We start from the raw sequence: 18,962 nt of genomic DNA, 5'->3' as shown, positions 1-18,962 counted from the left end.
TAGAATGGTCGGAGGCGATGGTGGAATAACCGCTTCGGATGACCTTGCGACGGTAGTGATGGCGCAGCCCTGGATCTGTGTGTCAAACTTGTGGCCTGTGGCCCTGCCCCGAGGACGCACGGCTGTGTTGGGAACGACGCCTGGGAGTTCTGTACTGCTGGTGCTGTTGATGTCGCCCTTGCTCGTAACCCCTGTGGTACTGGGGACGCTGTTGCTGAGTCCGCAACATCCAGGTCGATCTGAACTCCCATCCTCGAGGCCGCGTAGCCTTCTTGCATGATGGCCTTGAGCACTGGTTTTTTGCCCTCTGGAAGCGAGTCCATGAGGGAGGTTAACCTAATGTGGTTATCGAAATTATTGTTCTCTAGATGCGCTGCGTAATTTGCCATTCGCAACAGTAGAGTGGAGGAGGAGTAGACCTTTCTGCCCAACAGCTCTAGCTTTTTGGCATGTTTGTCTGTTCCCCCACATTGCGACGACTCCACCACCAAGGAATTCGGTTGTGGGTGGCTGAACAGGAACTCCGTGCCCTTTGTCGGCACGAAGTTTTTTTTTTGTTTGTTTTTGTTTTTTTTCCGCTCTCTTGTGGACAGGCGGAATAGTCGCAGGAGTCTGCCATATCATAGTGGCAGACTCCAAGATTGCGTCATTAAGCGGTATTGCTATTTTGGAGGAGGCCGGAGGTCTCAGATTTTTGAGGAGCTTATGGTGTTTCTCTTGCACCTTATCTGTCTGGATGCCTTGCGTGAAGGCCACCCTCGTAAAACAGCTCTTGGAACTGTTTGAGATCGTCCGGAGGATGGACGTCCCCCGGGGCCGTAGCCTCATCCGGGGAGGAGAGCGAGGAACCACTGGGATACATCTCTGTGGACCCTTCCGGTTCCTGCTGGTGATGGTACACCCTCCCACTAGAGGTTTGCGAGGGAAAATCTCGGGGTTCCATAACCAGTCCCCCCTGAGATGCTTGAGTCTCTGTCCCCGGTCGCAATTGCCCTCGGGGGTACGAGATCGTTTGTGGGGATCTTTCCCTGGTAGATAGCCGATGGTGTCTATGCCCCGCGTGGTAGGGGCGACCATGGCAGTATAGACACTGTTCTTGGGAAGGTGACCTAGACCACTCCCTTGGTGCATACCCTCTGCGTCTGGGGGAGGGCTGGAGAGAGCGATTTTGCATAATAGTCCAGCGGTTCAAACCCCAGGAAGGGTGAAGGTGGTCCCAGCCAGGGTGAGGCTGGTTGCAAAAAATGGAGAAGGGGGCTCCGGGTAGGCTAGGGGGGACCCCTGCCTTCTGGTTGGAGTCTGTAACATAAGCGGAGGGCTGTGAGAAAGCAACTCCACAGCCCTGTGCGGAGAGGGGCTGCAATGCCTCCTCTTGTGTGCAGCCTTTCCCCTCCCTTGAGGAGGTAACTCTGCCCCCTGACGTACAGGGGATCCCGGCCCCGTGCGCACCGAGCTCTGCACGCTGGAGGGCGGTGCCGCAGGTGCGGTGTGCTCCGGTGCCTGCAGGCTGCGTGCCTGCGCGCTCTGCACCGCCGGTTCCCCGGGGGTCGGTGCCGCTGCCTGCGGTGCCGCCGGTACTGGCGCTTGTTTAGCCGCCGCCCTGCCTGCGGTGCGGGGCGGCTGGCTGATTATCGGAGGCTGAGCCGCTTCCACGTGGCTCTCCGTGCCGCCGCCGATCAGCTGTTGCTGCGGCTGGGGGCTGCTCGCTCCTCCCGTCCCGCTCGCTATTGTTGCCGGCAGGGATCGGGCTGGGGAGGCTTTCCTCCGTTTTTGGCAGCTTTCCTTTTATGGGCCCCGCAGGGTCCCTCCTGCTGCGGCCGCTCCGGCACGTCTGGCTGGAGGGCCTTATGAAAAGCAGTTTTAAGCCGCTGCCCTGCTTGCGGTGCGGGGCGGCTGGCTGATCATCTGAGGCTGAGCCGCTTCCACGTGGCTCTCCCTGCCGCCGCCGATCAGCTGTTGCTGCGGCTGGGGGCCGTGCGCTCCTCCCGTCCCGCTCGCTGTTGCTGCCGGCAGGGATCGGGTTGGGGAGACTTTCCTCCGTTTCTGCGCTGATGGAGTGAGGGAGGCAGCTCTCCTTTTATGGGCCCCGGAGGGTCTCTCCTGCTGCGGCCGCTCCCGCACGTCTGGCTGGAGGGCCTTATCCAAAGCAGCATTTTAAGCCGCATCTCCCTGTCTCTCCTTAATCGCCTCTCGGCAAGACTCACATTTTTTAAAGCCTGAAGAGGACATTGTTGGTGAGTCTTTGAGTTTTATTAAGTGGGTACTTAGCACCTTCTTTGTGCTGTTTTCCCCGTCCGATGGCCTGCCTCAGCAGGAGGGCTGATGGCCGTAGCTCCTGGCCTCCGGCAGTTGTTACTGGGACTGGCTGAAGCTGTCCCGCTCGTAGTTTGTTTGTTGTTGTTTGTTTTGTTTTTTTTTTTTGCAAAATAACAACCGGCTAACTCGTAGTAGCCTAAGTATCTGAAAAAAACTTTTAAAGAAAAACAGATAAAGTCGTTGAATACGCTATTTGGCCTTAGCCTAGTCGGATTCCGTCTGCAGCCGACGGCGGTTAAGAGGAACTGGCGGGGACCGGATCACGCACGTGGCCGGGAGCGCGTGGGGGAGTGGCGCGCACCGGCGCATGCGCGGTCCGGCAGAAACTGCTTGGAAGATCCGATCTGCGGCGCCGCGCGAGCCCAACACCTAATGTGGAGCACCCACAGGGACACTCGAAGAAGAAGCAGTGAAGTTTAGGTCTTAACCTGTTTGCCCCCCACTCACACAGGTCTCTTAAAATACATTTTTTTTCCTGGATAGTTTCTTTTTTGTTTTACGACTGATCTGCATCTTGGATGCCTAGTTTTAGGATGAGCCCCTCATACATATTTGATGCTTGTTTTCTTTGTTTTGCTCTCAGCCTTCCCTCCACAGCACTGTCCCATGTCTTAACCAGTTGTTGACAACATTATGGAGAACAAGGGAAAAAATGCACAAACTGATGCACCAGTAAAGAAAACTACCTGGTACAGGTGCACAAAATATAGCCAACCCAAGAATTTTAAAAACCTCAAGTAAAAGATATCAAGACACCTGGATGATTTGGCCTTCTGCAAACAGAATCAATCCATCTGCAACAGTGATATTGGCTAACAGCACAGAATCTTAAATGGGAAGAATGAAATGGTAATTAATAGGAATCCAGAAGGATATGCAAAGTATAAAGAAAGGCAATATTGAACTATTTGTCCTTTTTAACATCGCAAAAACAAGCACACAAGTGAATGATAAGGCCACAATTTGGAAGCAGATAACATGCAATATATATCTTACACATTATAAAGGCAACCCATAGGCATTCATGCTGTGAATGAGACAGAGCTCAGCCCAAACAAATTAGACATTTGTATATTTGTAAGAATGGCATGAACTGTGTAACATTAACAATGGCAATTCAGGTGGGGCAAGAGATGGCCGAAAAGATAATTTGTGTAACTGGTTAATGATAACATTGTGTAGAAACCTGTGGTTTAAAAAGTGAAATACTTAGAATTTAATACAGTCATAAAACGCCTGGATTTTCTCTGGACTTTCCAATAGCAGCAGTCTAATTCTCTATGACAGACTGTCAAGCACTGACACTGTCAACTATTTTGGCACCAACAGTAGGATTTATTGCTTTTATCTGATATTGCTGAGACGAAACAGGGGAGATCTATATTGCTTGGCCTCAGTGATATCATTGTTGGATATCAGCAATAATCTGAATTTCAGATACTCATCAGGATTTCTAAATTTAAAATAGTTTTAGAGTAGATTTTGAAGTAGCAAAAGAGTATTTTAGAATACTAGATGCAAGCTACAGTACTTTGAGTTTTAATTTTGTCCAGTTAAAGTTATCCCCATAACCATCTTCATCCTCCAACATTTGGCTGACGACGCCTGCCGCACTGTACACTAACTATACTCTCACATATTGCATTACATTTTCATATACTGAAACAGAGTCTGCTCTCACGCAAAACTATGACACATAGGCTACGTCTACACGTGAACGCTACATCGAAATTGAATAACGTCTACACATACTCCAGGGCTGGTGCCGTCGACGTTCAACGTTCACATTGGGCAGCACTACATCGAAATAGGCGCTGCGAGGGAACGTCTACATGCCAAAGTAGCACACATCGAAATAAGGGTGCCAGGAACAGCTGCAGACAGGGTCACAGGGCGGACTAGCGCTTCCAGGGCAACAGCTAGCCACTCCCTAAAAGGGCCCCTCCTAGACACACACAGCCTGCACAGCACGCGGTCTGCAGAGCCAGAGGCACGCACGCCTCGAGCGACACAGTCATGGACCCCCAGCAGCAACAGCAGCAGCCGCCAGGGGTCCACCCAGCCACCCCTGTAGGAGCAGTGCTCGCCCTGCTCCATGCCATGCAGGAGGCAGCTGAGCACATCCTTGCCACAGAGGAGGAGCTGCCCCACAGGGGAGGAGGACGCAACCCCCAACCCTGCAGCACCCCACCCCACCCCGCCTCTATGCCGCCGGCTGTGGAGCTACCCCACCAGCACCAACTGGTGGGAGCGGCTGGTGCTCAGAGAGTGGGACAACGACCGCTGGCTCCAGAACTTTCGCATGAGCCGGCAGACATTTCTGGAGCTATGCCAGTGGCTCACCCCCGCACTGAGGCACCAAGACACCTTCATGTGGCATGCCCTCAGTGTGGAGAAACGGGTCGGCATCGCTGTCTCGAAGCTGGACACTCGAGACAGCTACGGATCCGTGGGGCAGCAGTTTGGCATCGGCAAGGCCACCATCGGGGCTGTCCTCATAGAGGTAAGAAGACCCATGGGGGAAGGTGGAGGCAGCCCTGGCAGGGGAGGGCCACACACACCCTGCACACCCCTCATTGGTGCTCTCCCATGTGCTTCCCCTGCAGGTCGTCCGCGCCATCAACGCCCTGCTCCTCAACAGGCTTGTGAGGCTTGGGGACCCGGATGCCGCCATCGCGGGGTTTGCCACCCTGGGCTTCTCCAACTGCTTCGGGGCTCTGGATGGGACTCACATCCCCATCCGTGCCCCAGAGCACAGTGGAGGACGCTACTTAAACAGGAAGGGCTACCACTCAGTGGTCCTCCAGGCCTTGGTGGACAGCCAGGGCCATTTCCTGGACATTTATGTGGGCTGGCCTGGCAGCACCCACGATGCCCAGGTATTCCGGAACTCGGGCCTGTGCCGCCGGCTGGAGGCGGGGACCTACATCCCCCAGCGGGAGATCCCTCTGGGGGACACCACCATGCCCCTCTGCGCCATTGCACATGCGGCATACCCCCTCCGGCCCTGGCTCATGCACCCTTACACGGGCCACCTGTCAGCCAGCCAGGAGCGCTTAAACCTGCGCCTGAACCACGCGCGCCAGGTGGTGGAGCACACATTTGGCCACCTCAAAGGGTGCTGGAGGTGCCTCCTCACCCGCCTGGATGCGGGCCCCACCAACATCCCCCAGATTGTGGGCGCGTGCAGTGCCCTCCACAACCTCGTCAAGAGCAAGCAAGAGCAAGAGGCCTTCTTTCAGGGCTGGGCTGTGGAGGCCAGCAGGGCCGATGTGCAGCCACCCGCTGCCCCCAGTCACCAGGTGGACCCCGAAGGGACCCGGGCCCGGGAGGCCCTGCGGGCCCATTTCGATGAGGCCGCGGGGTGAACGCTGGCAGGCCCCCCACTGCCCCCTCCATCCTCCACAACACTCCCTGCCCCTACGCCCACACCACAGAGCACCTAAGAGCACATACCCCCACCACCCTTCTTGAAAATAAAAACAGACATTTGTTTGTAAAACCAGATCTATGTTGAACTCTCCTTATTAATATCTTAACTAACTATTTACAGGCCGAATAAATATTACATATATATATATATATAAGTCTGATAAGATGAAAGAAAAAAAGGGGAAGACAAGGAAGGGGAGAACTATGTACATGGGGGGGCAGGTATCAGCATCATAACAACCACATAACAACAGGGGTCTAATAAAAACTATTTACAAACGAACATAAAACTGAGAGGAATATATACAAAGGGGGAAGGGGAGGCCACGTCCTGGGCCCCACACCCACTAATGTCCAGCGCTGGGGGTGGGCGGCCACAATCTGCACCTCGGCCTCAGCCCTGGCCAGGGGCTGGGCGGACCAGGAGATAAGGCCAGCGGGTGTCAGCTGGCCCCAAGTCCCCCTCGGAGGAAGGGCCCTCGGTGGCGGTGCAACGGCAGATGGAGCAGCAGGTGAAGCAGGCAAGGCGGGCAGAGCGGCGGCCGGCGCGACATGGAGGGCCAGGTAGTCCGCGATACGCTCAAACGTACACGTGAAGGCTCCCCATGCCTCCTGGCGCCAGGCCAGCGCCCGCTCTTGCAGTTCAAGGCGCCGCTCCTCCACCCACAGATGCTGCTCGGCGACCTCCAGATGCCGACAGTGGATGGCCAGCATCTGGGGGTCCGTTGCCGTCCAGGAGCAGGGCTGGCTCCACTGTTGTCCCCGCCATGGGGCTGGTCGGTGCTCTGCCGAGGGGCTGGCCTGGTGGGATGGCCCCGGTGGGCTCTCCGGGACCACTGACACCTCGCCGGCGCTCTCCAGTCCTTCCGATGGTGCAGCTGTGGAACACAGGGGGGAAGAAGAGTGGAGACAACCGTTAGTGTGGGCCCTGAGCCGTGGCCCTTGTCCCCCCAACCCCTCTGCTGCAGGTTCCCCATCCCTGTCCCCGGGAGATGCTGCTGCTGCTGCTGCTGCTGCTGCTGCTGCTGATGATGATGATGATGATGGGTGTCCCACCCCCTCCCCCCAGGGGACCCTAGGTTCTGCTCCCCACAACCCCGGGGATGGGACATGGCACTGTCGTGCTGGGGGGCAGGGGCTGATGCACTCTTCTGAGGGACATGCCACTGCTGTCCTTGGGGCCATGGTCATCTGGGCATGTGGAGGGCCCTGGTCATATCTCTTACCCACACCCCTCAACCCCAGGGGTGCGCACCGGGGGAGGGGGGTACATACCTGATGGTCCGCTCCCACGGTCGGGGGACACCTGGTGGGCGGACGCCCAGCTGGAGCTCCTCGAGGGCAAGATAATCCGCAGCCCCCCGTCACTGGAGGAGGACTCCCCCTCCTCCTCCTCCGGTGCCCCAGGGGTGGGATCCTGGGGGGCCCCCGGGGTGCAGGGCTTACCTCCAGGGCGGACTCCGTCTCCGGGGCCTGCTGGGGCTCATCAGCCAATGTATCAAGCATGGCCGGAGGGGAGGTGGTGTGCCGGGGGCCCAGGATGTCCCTGAGCTCCCTGTAAAAGGGGCAAGTGACGGGGGCAGCCCCAGATCGGCCAGCCGCATCCCGGGCCCGGGCGTAACCCTGCCGCAGCTCCTTCACTTTACTGCGGACGTGATCCGGAGTGCGGGCAGGCCCTCTGCCAGCCGAGCGAACGCATCCGTGTTCCGCCTCTTGCTCCCCATTACCTGGAGCACCTCCTCCTCACTCCAGAGCCCCAGCAGGTCCCAAAGCTCGGCCTCCGTCCAGGAGGGGCCCCGCTGCCGCTTCCCAGCCTGGCTGCTCGTCTGGGAGCCCTGGCTCCCCTTGGAGAGGGGGGTGCGGCCATCGCAGTGGTGGGTAGCTGTTCTGGCTGCAGAGAAGCGTGCAGGCTGGCCGCGTGGCTGGGCTGCCGCCTGCACGCTCTCTCAGCTTCCTGAACAGGAAGGCAGGGGGTGGGGTGCTTTAAGGGGCCACTGCACACGGCGACCATCGAGCTCAGGGGCTGGAGAGAGCGTCTCTCAACCCCTCAGCTGATGGCCGCCATGGCGGACCCCACTATTTTGATCTTGCGGGACGCACAACGACTACACGTTCCCTACTTCGAACCTCGAAGTAGGGCGCTATTCCCATCTCCTGATGGGGATAGCGACTTCGACGTCTCGCCGCCTTACGTCGATGTCAACTTCGAAATAGCGCCTGCCACGTGTAGCCGTCACGGGCGCTATTTCGAAGTTGGCGTGGCTAGTTCGAAGTAGCCGGCACGTGTAGACGCGGCCATATAGAGAAGAGATATTCATTGCCCACACCTAACCTACTGTGATTCTGGCACAGTCTTCTGTTCCTTCTTCTACAAGAGGGGTGAAGGCCTGACTCCAGATCCCGACACTGACTATGAAATAGCTTCTCTTACTCTCTTACTCAGGGAAGGAGAGCAGTCAATGGGAGCAGAGGGAAACCATCCCATAGTTGGGACCCTCCTTCCAGAGCGTGCTATTGTATCCTCTCGTGCCGAGGATACTCCTCCGGGGGAGAGAGCACCAGCTGTTAGGAAGAAGCAGGTTTTAGTAGTGGGGGATTCGATCATTAGAAATATAGATAGTTGGATTTGTGATGACCGGGAGAACCGTATGGTGACTTGCCTGCCTGGTGCGAAGGTTGCGGATCTCTCGAGACATCTAGACAAACTTATGAGCAGTGCTGGGGAGGAGCCGGTGGTCGTGGTACATGTTGGTACCAATGACATAGGGAAGGGTAGAAGAGATGTTCTGGAGACCAAATTTAGGTTACTAGGAAAGAGACTGAAATCCAGAACATCTATGGTGGCATTCTCTAAAATGCTTCCAGTTCCACGCGCAGGGCCAGATAGACAGGCAGAACTTCAGAGTCTCAATGCGTGGATGAGACAATGGTGTAGGGAAGAGGGGTTTAGATTTATTAGGAACTGGGGACACTTTTGGGGTAGGGGGAGCCTATACAGGAATGATGGGCTCCACCTAAATCAAGGTGGATCCAGACTGCTGGAATTAAACATTAAAAAGGTCGTAGAGCAGTTTTTAAACTAAGAGGTGGGGGAAAGCCGATTGGTGCGGGGGAGCACCTGGATCTGACGGAGACTTCTCTTACACGAGGCTCCATAGATAGGGATTCCCTAGAAGTTAGTCAGATAGGGAACGTGGGAAATAATATATGGGCAAGATCAGATGCAAAACAATCGCATATAAAAAAATCCAACGCGTCTGTGAAAGGCGGACATATAAATAGTGGTAGTTTTTTAACGTGCTTTTACACAAATGCTAGGAGTCTGTCTAATAAGATGGGTGAACTGGAGTACCTCATATCAAAGGAGGAGGTTGACATAATAGGCATCACAGAAACATGGTGGAATGAGGACAATCAGTGGGACACTATCATACCGGGATATAAATTATATCGGAAAGATAGAACAGGTCGTGCGGGTGGCGAAGTGGTACTATGTGTGAAGGATAATATAGAATCAAATGAAGCAAAAATCCTAAAGGAATCAAAATGTTCCATAGAATCATTATGGATAACAATTCATTCCTCTAATATGAATATGGCATTAGGAATATATTACCGACCACCTAACCAGGACAGTGATAGTGATGCTGAAATGTTAAGGGAGATTAGAGAGGCTATCAAAATAAAAAACACAGTAATAATAGGAGATTTCAATTATCCTCATATTGATTGGGTACATGTCACCTCAGGATGGGATTCAGAGATTAAATGTCTTGATGCCTTAAATGACTGCTTCTTGGAGCAGCTAGTACAGGAACCCACAAGGGGAGAGTCGATTCTCGATCTAGTCTTGACTGGAACGCAGGATCTGGTCCAAGAGGTAACTGTTACTGGACCGCTTGGAAATAGTGACCACAATATAATAACTTTTAATATTCCTGTGTTGGGAAGAACACCGCAGCGGTCAAACACTCTGGCATTTAATTTCAAAAAGGGGAATTACACTAAAATGAGGAAGCTAGTTAAACAGAAACTAAAAGGTAGAGTAATTAAACTAAAATCCCTGGAAGCTGCATGGAAACTGTTTAAAGACACCATACTAGAGGCCCAACTTAAATGTATACCCCAAATAAAAAAACACAGTAAGAGACCTAACAAAGAACCACCATGGCTAAACAGCCATGTTAAAAAGGCAGTGAGAGAGAAAAGGGCAGCTTTTAAAAAGTGGAAGTCAAATCCTAGTGAGGAAAATAGAAAGGAACATAAACACTCCCAAATTAAGTGTCATAATGTAATAAGAAAAGCCAAAAAAGATTTTGAGGAACAGCTAGCCAAAAATTCAAAAAACGATAGTAAAATGTTTTTTAAATACATTAAAAGCAGGAAGCCCACTAAAGAAGCAGTGGGGCCCTTGGACGATAAAGATATAAAAGGAGCGATCAAGGAAGACAGTGCCATTGCGGAGCAATTAAATGATTTCTTTGCTTCAGTCTTCACGGCTGAGGATGTTACAGAGGTTCCTAAATCTGAGCCAGCCTTTTTAGGTGACAAATCTGAGGAACTCTCCCAGATTGAAGTGACATTAGAGGAGGTTTTGGAGTTAATTGATAAGCTGAATAGTAACAAGTCTCCAGGACCAGACGGTATTCACCCAAGGGTTCTGAAAGAACTCAAATGTGAATTTGCGGAGTTAACAACAGTGGTTTGTAACCTATCCTTTAAATCCACTTTGGTACCAAATGACTGGAAGATGGCCAATATTTAAAAAAGGCTCTAGAGGAGACCCTGGCAATTATAGACCGATAAGTTTAACATCAGTACCAGGCAAATTAGTAGAAACACTAGTAAAGAATAAAATTGCAAGGCACGTAGAAGAGCACGAATTGTTGGGCAAAAGTCAGCATGGTTTCTGCAGAGGGAAGCCGTGTCTAACTAATCTATTAGAATTCTTTGAAGGGGTTAATAAACATGCGGACAAGGGGCACCCAGTGGACATAATATACCTAGATTTCCAGAAAGCCTTTGACACGGTCCCACACCAAAGGCTTTTATGTAAATTAGGTGGTCATGGGATAGGAGGAAAGGTCCTTTCATGGATCGGGAATTGGTTAAAAGACAGAAAACAAAGGGTGGGAATAAATGGTAAATTTTCACAATGGAGGAGGGTAACTAGTGGTGTTCCCCAGGGGTCAGTCCTGGGACCGATCCTGTTCAACTTGTTCATCAATGATCTAGAAAATGAGGTAAGCAGTGAGGTGGCAAAGTTTGCAGATGACACCAAGTTGTTCAGGACAGTCAAAACCAAAAGGGATTGTGAAGAACTACAAAAAGATCTCAGCAAACTGAGTGATTGGGCAGCAAAATGGCAGATGAAATTTAATGTGGGTAAGTGTCAGGTAATGCATGTTGGAAAAAATAACCCAAATTACACGTACTACATGATGGGGTCAAATTTAGCTACGACAGATCAGGAAAGGGATCTTGGAGTTATAGTGGATAGTTCTCTGAAGACATCCACGCAGTGTGCAGCAGCAGTTAGTAAAGCAAATAGGATGTTAGGAATTATTAAAAAGGGGATCGATAATAAGACAAAAGATATCATACTTCCCCTATATAAAACTATGGTACGCCCACATCTTGAGTACTGCGTGCAGATGTGGTCTCCTCACCTCAAAAAAGATATATTGGCATTAGAAAAGGTTCAGAAAAGGGCGACTAAGATGATTAGGGGCTTGGAACGGGTCCCATATGGGGAGAGGCTAGAGAGACTGGGACTTTTCAGTCTGGAAAAGAGGCGATCGAGGGGCGATATGATAGAGGTATATAAAATCATGAATGGTGTGGAGAAAGTGAATATAGAAAAATTATTTACCTCTTCCCATAATACAAGAACTAGGGGACACCAAATGAAATTGATGGGTAGTAGGTTCAAAACTAATAAAAGGAAATTTTTCTTCACACAGCGCACAGTCAACCTGTGGAACTCCTTGCCCGAGGAGGCTGTGAAGGCCAGGACTCTATTAGGGTTTAAAAAAGTGCTTGATAAATTTTTGCAGGTTAGGTCCATAAATGGCTATTAGCCAGGGATAAAGTATGGTGCCCTAGCCTTCAGAACAAGGGCAGGAGATGGATGGCAGGAGATAAATCACTTGATCATTGTCTTCTGTTCTCCTTCTCTGGGGCACCTGGCATTGGCCACCGTCGGCAGATGGGATGCTGGGCTGGATGGACCTTTGGTCTGACCCAGTATGGCCATTCTTATGTTCTCTCAAAAACACAACACAGCAATAAGTTAGAGGGCATGCGTATGTTTTACTGTTTGGCCACAAGAATATTTATACCTCCAGCAGCAAACTTTTTTTTTCAATCTTAACTAAGCTTATTTTTTACAACAATGTTCATCCTCCATCTCAACACTTTTTCATAATGTCTTCTATTTAAATCTCAACAATTAGTATAATGTGGACTAATTATGATAATCTACTATACACAGAGGGAATTATTATTTACTGAGCAATGGTAGGGTGTATAGGAGAGCACCTCCAGTACACAAAACATTCAATTTTATACACATACTCTAAAGCACTCTGTAGACCTAACAAGCATACTAAAAAGCATTCAAACACTGCTTTCTGTAAAGCCCACAGAACGGATTGTGTATGTTCTCAAAGGTTTACACAACCATTCCTTGCCCGCCCCCCCCGCTTTTTCCTCCTTTATTTGCTTATCATGATCATACTTATCATTAAGGATAGTTACATAATGATTTCATGTGTAGCTAAAATGATCTATCATGTTACATTATCAAACAAATAAAATATTGTATATTTTGTAATCTAAACATAAATATATTTAAAATTGAAATGATGTGTTATATTTATGGCCCTACTTAAGTTGCAGTAGTGCAGAAATTGCAGATCCTGCAATAGCAGGCATCTATTGCAAATTCTAGCAGACCCACTCTAAAGACTAACATACCTGCAGCAAAAATTGGCAGACATAATATAATACTGATATGTTTATATCGATCCATCATTTTTTTCCTCTAACAAATAGGCTTTTTCTCTCTTTTCCAAATCTCTACAATTAACAGAAGTCCATTATTACTTTTCTGATGCAATTATTTGACAAATATCCCACAATTAAAGCAAGTTTAATTATTAAACTCTACACTTTATATGGTATCTTTAAGACTTAGTTTCACATCTTCCATTTTAAAGCAGGAATTCTGCTCTGAGTGTACATACAATTAAACAACTTTCATGCTCTTCTGACACTGAAAATGAAAACTTGTCACAGGGTAGTACACCTGTTCAGAAATAGGTAGCTAAAAATCATTGAAATTAAGATGGGAACAGCTAAGTCTTTTTCCAATAGCTACAGTAAAGAACAGACTTCTCTAATACTTGCTTTTTCAACATATTTGATAGACTTTGCAAGTCACAGTGTCTTTTTAGATAAATAGTTTAGCTTTCACAGTGACAGTTACGGGACAAATATTGTTAAAGGGTATTCTGTGCAACTGTTGACAAGTAACACAATGAAAAGCTATGAAAAAAATCAATTTTTAGCTAAGCAGGCCACCATTTTCACAAGTTACATGAATATATCCTGTTTTTAGGTTGCTTATACATGTTGAACCATGCTAACCCAGAACTCTCTTGTCCAGCAACATCCACAATCCAGAATGATTTTAGTTAGCTGGATGGGTGTGGACAAGTTTCCCATGATGCCATAGCTACCAGCCCTGGTTCTCAATGTTCTGTGTTGTGATTAAGCTGTAATTTACCCCAAATGTCTTCTAAGAGGCCAGTAAGCAGTGGAAGTGTTGGTAATGCTGCTAGACAACATCAACCTTCTGTAGTCTGGCAAATTCTCTTATCCAGCACTGGTCAGGTCACAAAGGCCTGTAATTTGATGTATTTCCTTTCGCCACACACTCCTTAATGCAGAATAAAACCATAGACCATTCATCAAGTTTCCACTTTAATGACAAGAACCTGATTTTAAAGTTATACTATCAAGGGTGACTCACTCTTTTACTAGAGATGGAGCCAGTCATACCTCTAGTTTAATTAGTTAGCTGCTTCTCAGCCTGAGGTGGCAGGACTAAGAGTCAGAAAACAGATTAAGGAACATCTGGATCTTCGGAAAGGCCTGAATGAGATCCATTTGGTGCAGAAACTCATATGGATTGCCTGGCCTTTGGTGGAAAGCCCCAAAAGAGGGCTCTATACCAGAGCAGAGAAAGACAAAGCACAAACCCAGCAAGGAGCTGAGAACAATAAGACAGAGGAACAAGACTGTGCCCAAGTGCTCTACATCAGAGCAGGAGAAAGGACTCTAAAAGACATCTCTGGGTCCTGTTCCCAACCCCTTCCATATGGCAGGCTGAACAGAAACCTTGAAGAACTAAAGGTAGGTTTTTGATTGGGACACTGGATCTTCACTACTCTGAAAAAGTTACATTTGTTATCAGCTGGGCAGAGGACTAGCACAGGCTGCTGTCTAGAAAACTGAAGACAGCAACCTCAAGGAGGAAAACAGAGGCAAAGAATGTTATACACACTGTACTCAAATAATGGCCGTGTGTGCAGGGGGTGAAGGGAGAAGAGGAGCAATTACACCCCGTGACAGATGCTGGAAGTGATTTTTTTAAAAATCCTTATCTTTCAGTCACAAAATTATTGTAATAGAGGCTTGTATACATAATTGACAAAAATATTAAAGGCTGTTTCCTCTAAATTTGGGGGCGGGGGGGCGATCAAGAAAACTTTTTGAAACATGAATAGTTTAAGACCTAAAACTATCAAGATTAGTGAAGGTAAACCCTGAGAAACAGAACACAGCCAAAGCAACCAAATATGTATATTATACTCTGGAGAAGGGCAGGAGTGAAAGTCACAACCCATGATGTGCTGGAACTACAATCCACTTTCCAAAAACTGCAACATCCCCAAATCATGCCTCCCACAAACTTCTCTGTTCTAGCCCCTGGGAACAGCACAAACAGACTGAACCCTCAGAAGGTTGCTTCTAGTTGTCGTGTATATAGTTTGTGGAAACCTAATTTTCACCTAATTTTCTCTGACCTTTTAAAAAATGAAGAGAAAAATATGTATGTACCTTTGACCAGTTAATTCTCTTCATAGATACTTCAGGCTTATACTTTTTCTTTTCCTTCATTCCATAAGGCAGCGATGCTGGAGCTCCTGGAGGAGGAGGTAGGCCCCCAAGAGGCGGTGGTAATGGAGGTCCACCAAACAGAGGTGGTGGTGGAGGTACACTTCCTCCAGGCAAAGGAGGTGGAGGTGGTGGCGGTGGTGGAACCCCACAGCCTGGAAGAGGAGGTGGAGGTGGTGGTGGGGGAGGTGGAGCCCCTGGTGCAGGCTGAGCAGATGGAAGTGGTGGATTCTGAAATTTAAGAAGGATGAGGTTTTGTTTTTTTTTTAATTCTAAAAATAGCTTTAATAACTTAAACAGAACAGGCTATTTCCAAGTCAGATCTGTCTCTACTTCAGGATAACAATAAACACAGCATTTCTCAGCATATATAAGTATTCAGAAAAAAATTGTTTTTAAAACATACTGTATATTTATGACAAGTCATTTTGAACTTTAAAATATAAGCATTTCCCAACCCTACTGGTATCTAAGATTATCATATTTCTCCCCTTCTACTTAGCAGGGCTTTGAATGAATCAGTTGCAGATAATGACATTAATTGGCATTTGCTCTATCAGTAAAAATGCTAGGGTTCCTTACTTAATGAGCAGTTGCTGCATATTACCCCAGTACAAATTGTATGCAGTGCAACAGTCCTTATAGCTACCACACAAATGAATATCTTAGTATTTTCCACTATTGTCATGATTACATAAACAGTTCCCACATAAAAGTTAGTTTATCTAGACCAGGGACAGGAAATAAGCGGGAGGAGGCAGGACGTAGATCACTGTGTTAGCTCCTGACAGGTTGCTGACACTTGATTTACATGCATGTCCACAGGTACAGCCACTTGCAGGTCCCGTTGGCCGCAGTTCACCATTCCCTCCTTAGAAGGAGCTGGAAAGCATGAGGGCTGGGAATAAGGACTAACATCTTCCCCAGCCCTGATTGGAGGAAAGACCTTGCCATGCTGTTGCTGCAGTATCTCCTGGGAAAGAGGCCTGACCATTAGGACTAAGAACTTGAAGCTGCAGGTGTTGCATACAGCCATTACCAGGGACGGGCTTCAAGCCAGGAGGCTGCCGTTCCTAAGGGGTGAGCCAAAGGGGGCATGTTGTGGTGGTTGTGTGATAAACTGTAATCTTCATGTGTGTGTTTGTGTGCTGGTGAGAGAAGTACACTTGTTTGTGCGGTGGCCTATTCAGTCCCTGGTGAGAGCAGGGGAAGGTTCTTGGTGAGAGGAAGTCCCCACTTCCTGCCCATACTGAATTTCACAGAAGAAAGGGTGGGTCTCTTTTTTTTTTTTTTTTTTTGTGTTTAAGCACAGATGGGGTGGCTAAGAAGAACAGTTGAGTTAGCACTATGGGGAGAGATATGGTAATAAGATAAGGACTGGCCAGCTGTAAGGAACGAGGTTTTGACAGTTGTGTACAATTCCTTGTTCTGGTCCTGCTTCTAGCCTCAGAGACTCTGGGAACCTTCACACCTGGCCATCAACCTTGAGGGTGCTGTTGCTGAATGCCATATTGGTACCCCACAAGACAATGACCATCCGTAATTTAATCCTGGATGAAGCAGATGACTTGGCTTGTATTACTGAGACTTGGCTGTGAGTGGAGAGAGTTGTTGACCTTTTCCAGTTGTGCCTGGCTGGGTTCTCAATACAGCAACAGCCATAGCACGATGGTCGGGGAAGTGAGGTGGCAATTGTCTACCTGGCTACAATCACAATGACCAGGGCTTTGGTTCAATTAAGTGTTAGACTTGAGTGCTTGTACCTGGTTTTGGGTGGCCAGGATAGGCTGGGTGTTCTACTTGTATATTGTCCACCTTGTTGTACAGCAGATGTTCTGCATGAGCTGACTGAGGTTGTCTCAAACATGGTTTTGAGGACCCCAAAGCTTTTGGTCTTGGGGAACTTTAATGATCATGATGAGGCTGTCCTATCTGGACCAGACTGAGATTTTATGGATATTATGACAACGTTAGGACTATCCCAAGACATAACAGCCCCCATTCCTGTTGCAGGTCATACGCTCAATCTAGTCTTTTGGACTAAAGGTGATGGAGTTCTTGGGATGAGGGATGTGGTTTCACTCCCTTTGTCATGGACTGATCACTACCTTGTCAAATTTAGACTGCTGACTTTACCCTCTGCAGAGGCTGGGGACTAATTAAGATGGTTCACCCTTGGAGGCTGATGGACCCAAAGGGCCTGAGATGCCTGAGAGATTACTCAGCTCTTATGGCAAATGATGCTGTCAATGCCCTAGTCAATATATGGAACACTGGGGTAGTCCAGGAAGATGACATGATTGCCCGTCAGCACCCTCTTCAAGCTAGTCAAGCCAAGTTTGTTCCCTGGTTATCTGGGGAGGTGATGGCACTAAAACAATCTCTGCAACAGCTAGAATACTGCTGCAGGATAACTAGACCTGAGTCCGACCAATGGGGGGTTAGAGCTGAACTGCAAGCATACTCCATAGCTATGTTGACAGCGAAGAAAAGTTATATTTCCATCCGTATTGCATCTGCAAACGGCAAAACTGTTTCACACGATGGGGGGCCTCTTACAGTCTGGCACTTATAACAAAATGGAGGCAATTCTGGCTTCCCATTGTGATCAGTTCGCAAAGCTCTTTGCAGCTAAGATCGCTCACATTTGATCTGACTTGGACTCTGGTTGCTATGTAAGTGGGGTACAGAAAGTGTTGAGCATAACATTCAGTTGCTGTTCTTCAGAACAGTTTCAGTTATGGTAGATTGAGAATGTGAACAAGGAGCTTGGAGGAATGCATCCAACTCATGCTCACTCGACCCTTGCCCTTCCAGGCTTATTAAATCTAGCTGGGCAGAGATCACTGGTGGGGTCCAGAGGATTATTAATATTTCTTTTAGATCTGCTATAGTTCCAGCTGCCTTGCAAGAAGCAGTGATAAAACCGCTACTTAAAAAGCCCTCTCTGGACCCACTTGATTTGAATGACTATCACCTACTTGCTAATATTCCACTCACGAGGCGCTCAAGCGAGTGGTAGCATTCCACCTTCAGGCACTGTTGGAAGAACCAGACTATTTAGATCCATTTCAGGTTGGCTTTAGGCCAGGTTTTGGAACTGAAACTACCTTGGTCTCCCTGGTGGATGATCTACACCCAGAGATAGACAGGGGAAGTGCATTCCTGTTAATTCTCCTGGACCGGTGCATGTGAGACTCACGCTGAATGAATGTGTGACAAGCAGGGCAGCTAAAGCAGCTGCACTGGTTTCCACTGCGTTTCTGTGCACAACTTAAGGTATTGGATATGACTTACAAAGTCCTAAATGGGTTGGGTCCATGCCATTTAAAGGACTGTCTTTTCGCATATGAACCTGTCCAGGGACTGAGGTCAGCTGGGGAGGCTCTGCTCACTGTTCCCCCAGTTGGGAAGATAACATTAACATCACCATGGAGCAGGGCCTTCTCAGCCTTTGTTCCCAGGTTGTGGAATTCTCTTCCCCTGGGATATTCACATGGTACCAAGGCTGACATTGTTTGGGCGCCAGGCTAAAGCCACCCTTTTTTACTTGTGATTTTATTGGTGCTTGAGTTTGTGTGCGCGCGCCTTCTTTTGAGATGTTTTAGTAGGTTTTATGTCCTTTTGCATTCCTGTATTTTTAAGTCTTTTTATATATTTTTATAGTTTTACAAAAATTGTAAGCTGCCTCAAATATTTAAACTAGAGAGGTGGGGTAAAAATATTTTAAATAAACAAAAATTGTCAGCAAATGGGAGCTCTGGGAAGTGGCATCCCGATTTATGCTACATAAATGCTGCAAACTCCCATTGGCTGGGAACTACGATCTGTGGGCAATTGAAGCTGCAAGCAGCCATGCCTGCAAACATACGAATAAAGCACTGGCATCTTAACAGGAGCTAACCCTGATGAACTGCTTCTATCTATTAGCCACTTACAATAGAGGTGTTCCAGGACACGCGGGGGAGCAGGGAGGAGGGGGAAAAACAACAACATTAGTACTTCCTACACACATTACTAACACTAACCAG

The 18,962-nt window shown here is 48.6% G+C and overlaps 1 protein-coding gene across 4 annotated transcripts in view; it reads right to left on the bottom strand.

Annotated features, from left to right (window-relative positions):
* Positions 1-18,962, bottom strand: part of DIAPH2 (diaphanous related formin 2) — an 829,633-nt gene that overhangs the window by 597,540 nt on the left and 213,131 nt on the right. For all 4 annotated transcript variants that reach the window (XM_075008062.1, XM_075008063.1, XM_075008060.1 and 1 more), the window contains one exon: positions 14,875-15,162. In XM_075008062.1, coding sequence (XP_074864163.1) covers positions 14,875-15,162 — 288 coding nt within the window. The remainder of the gene's footprint in view (positions 1-14,874; positions 15,163-18,962) is intronic.

This window comes from Carettochelys insculpta, chromosome 13 (assembly GCF_033958435.1).
Source record: "Carettochelys insculpta isolate YL-2023 chromosome 13, ASM3395843v1, whole genome shotgun sequence".
NCBI classification, from domain to species: domain Eukaryota; kingdom Metazoa; phylum Chordata; order Testudines; family Carettochelyidae; genus Carettochelys; species Carettochelys insculpta.
Note: the sequence above shows the minus strand (reverse complement) of the source record. Positions and strands in the feature narration are given on the sequence as shown.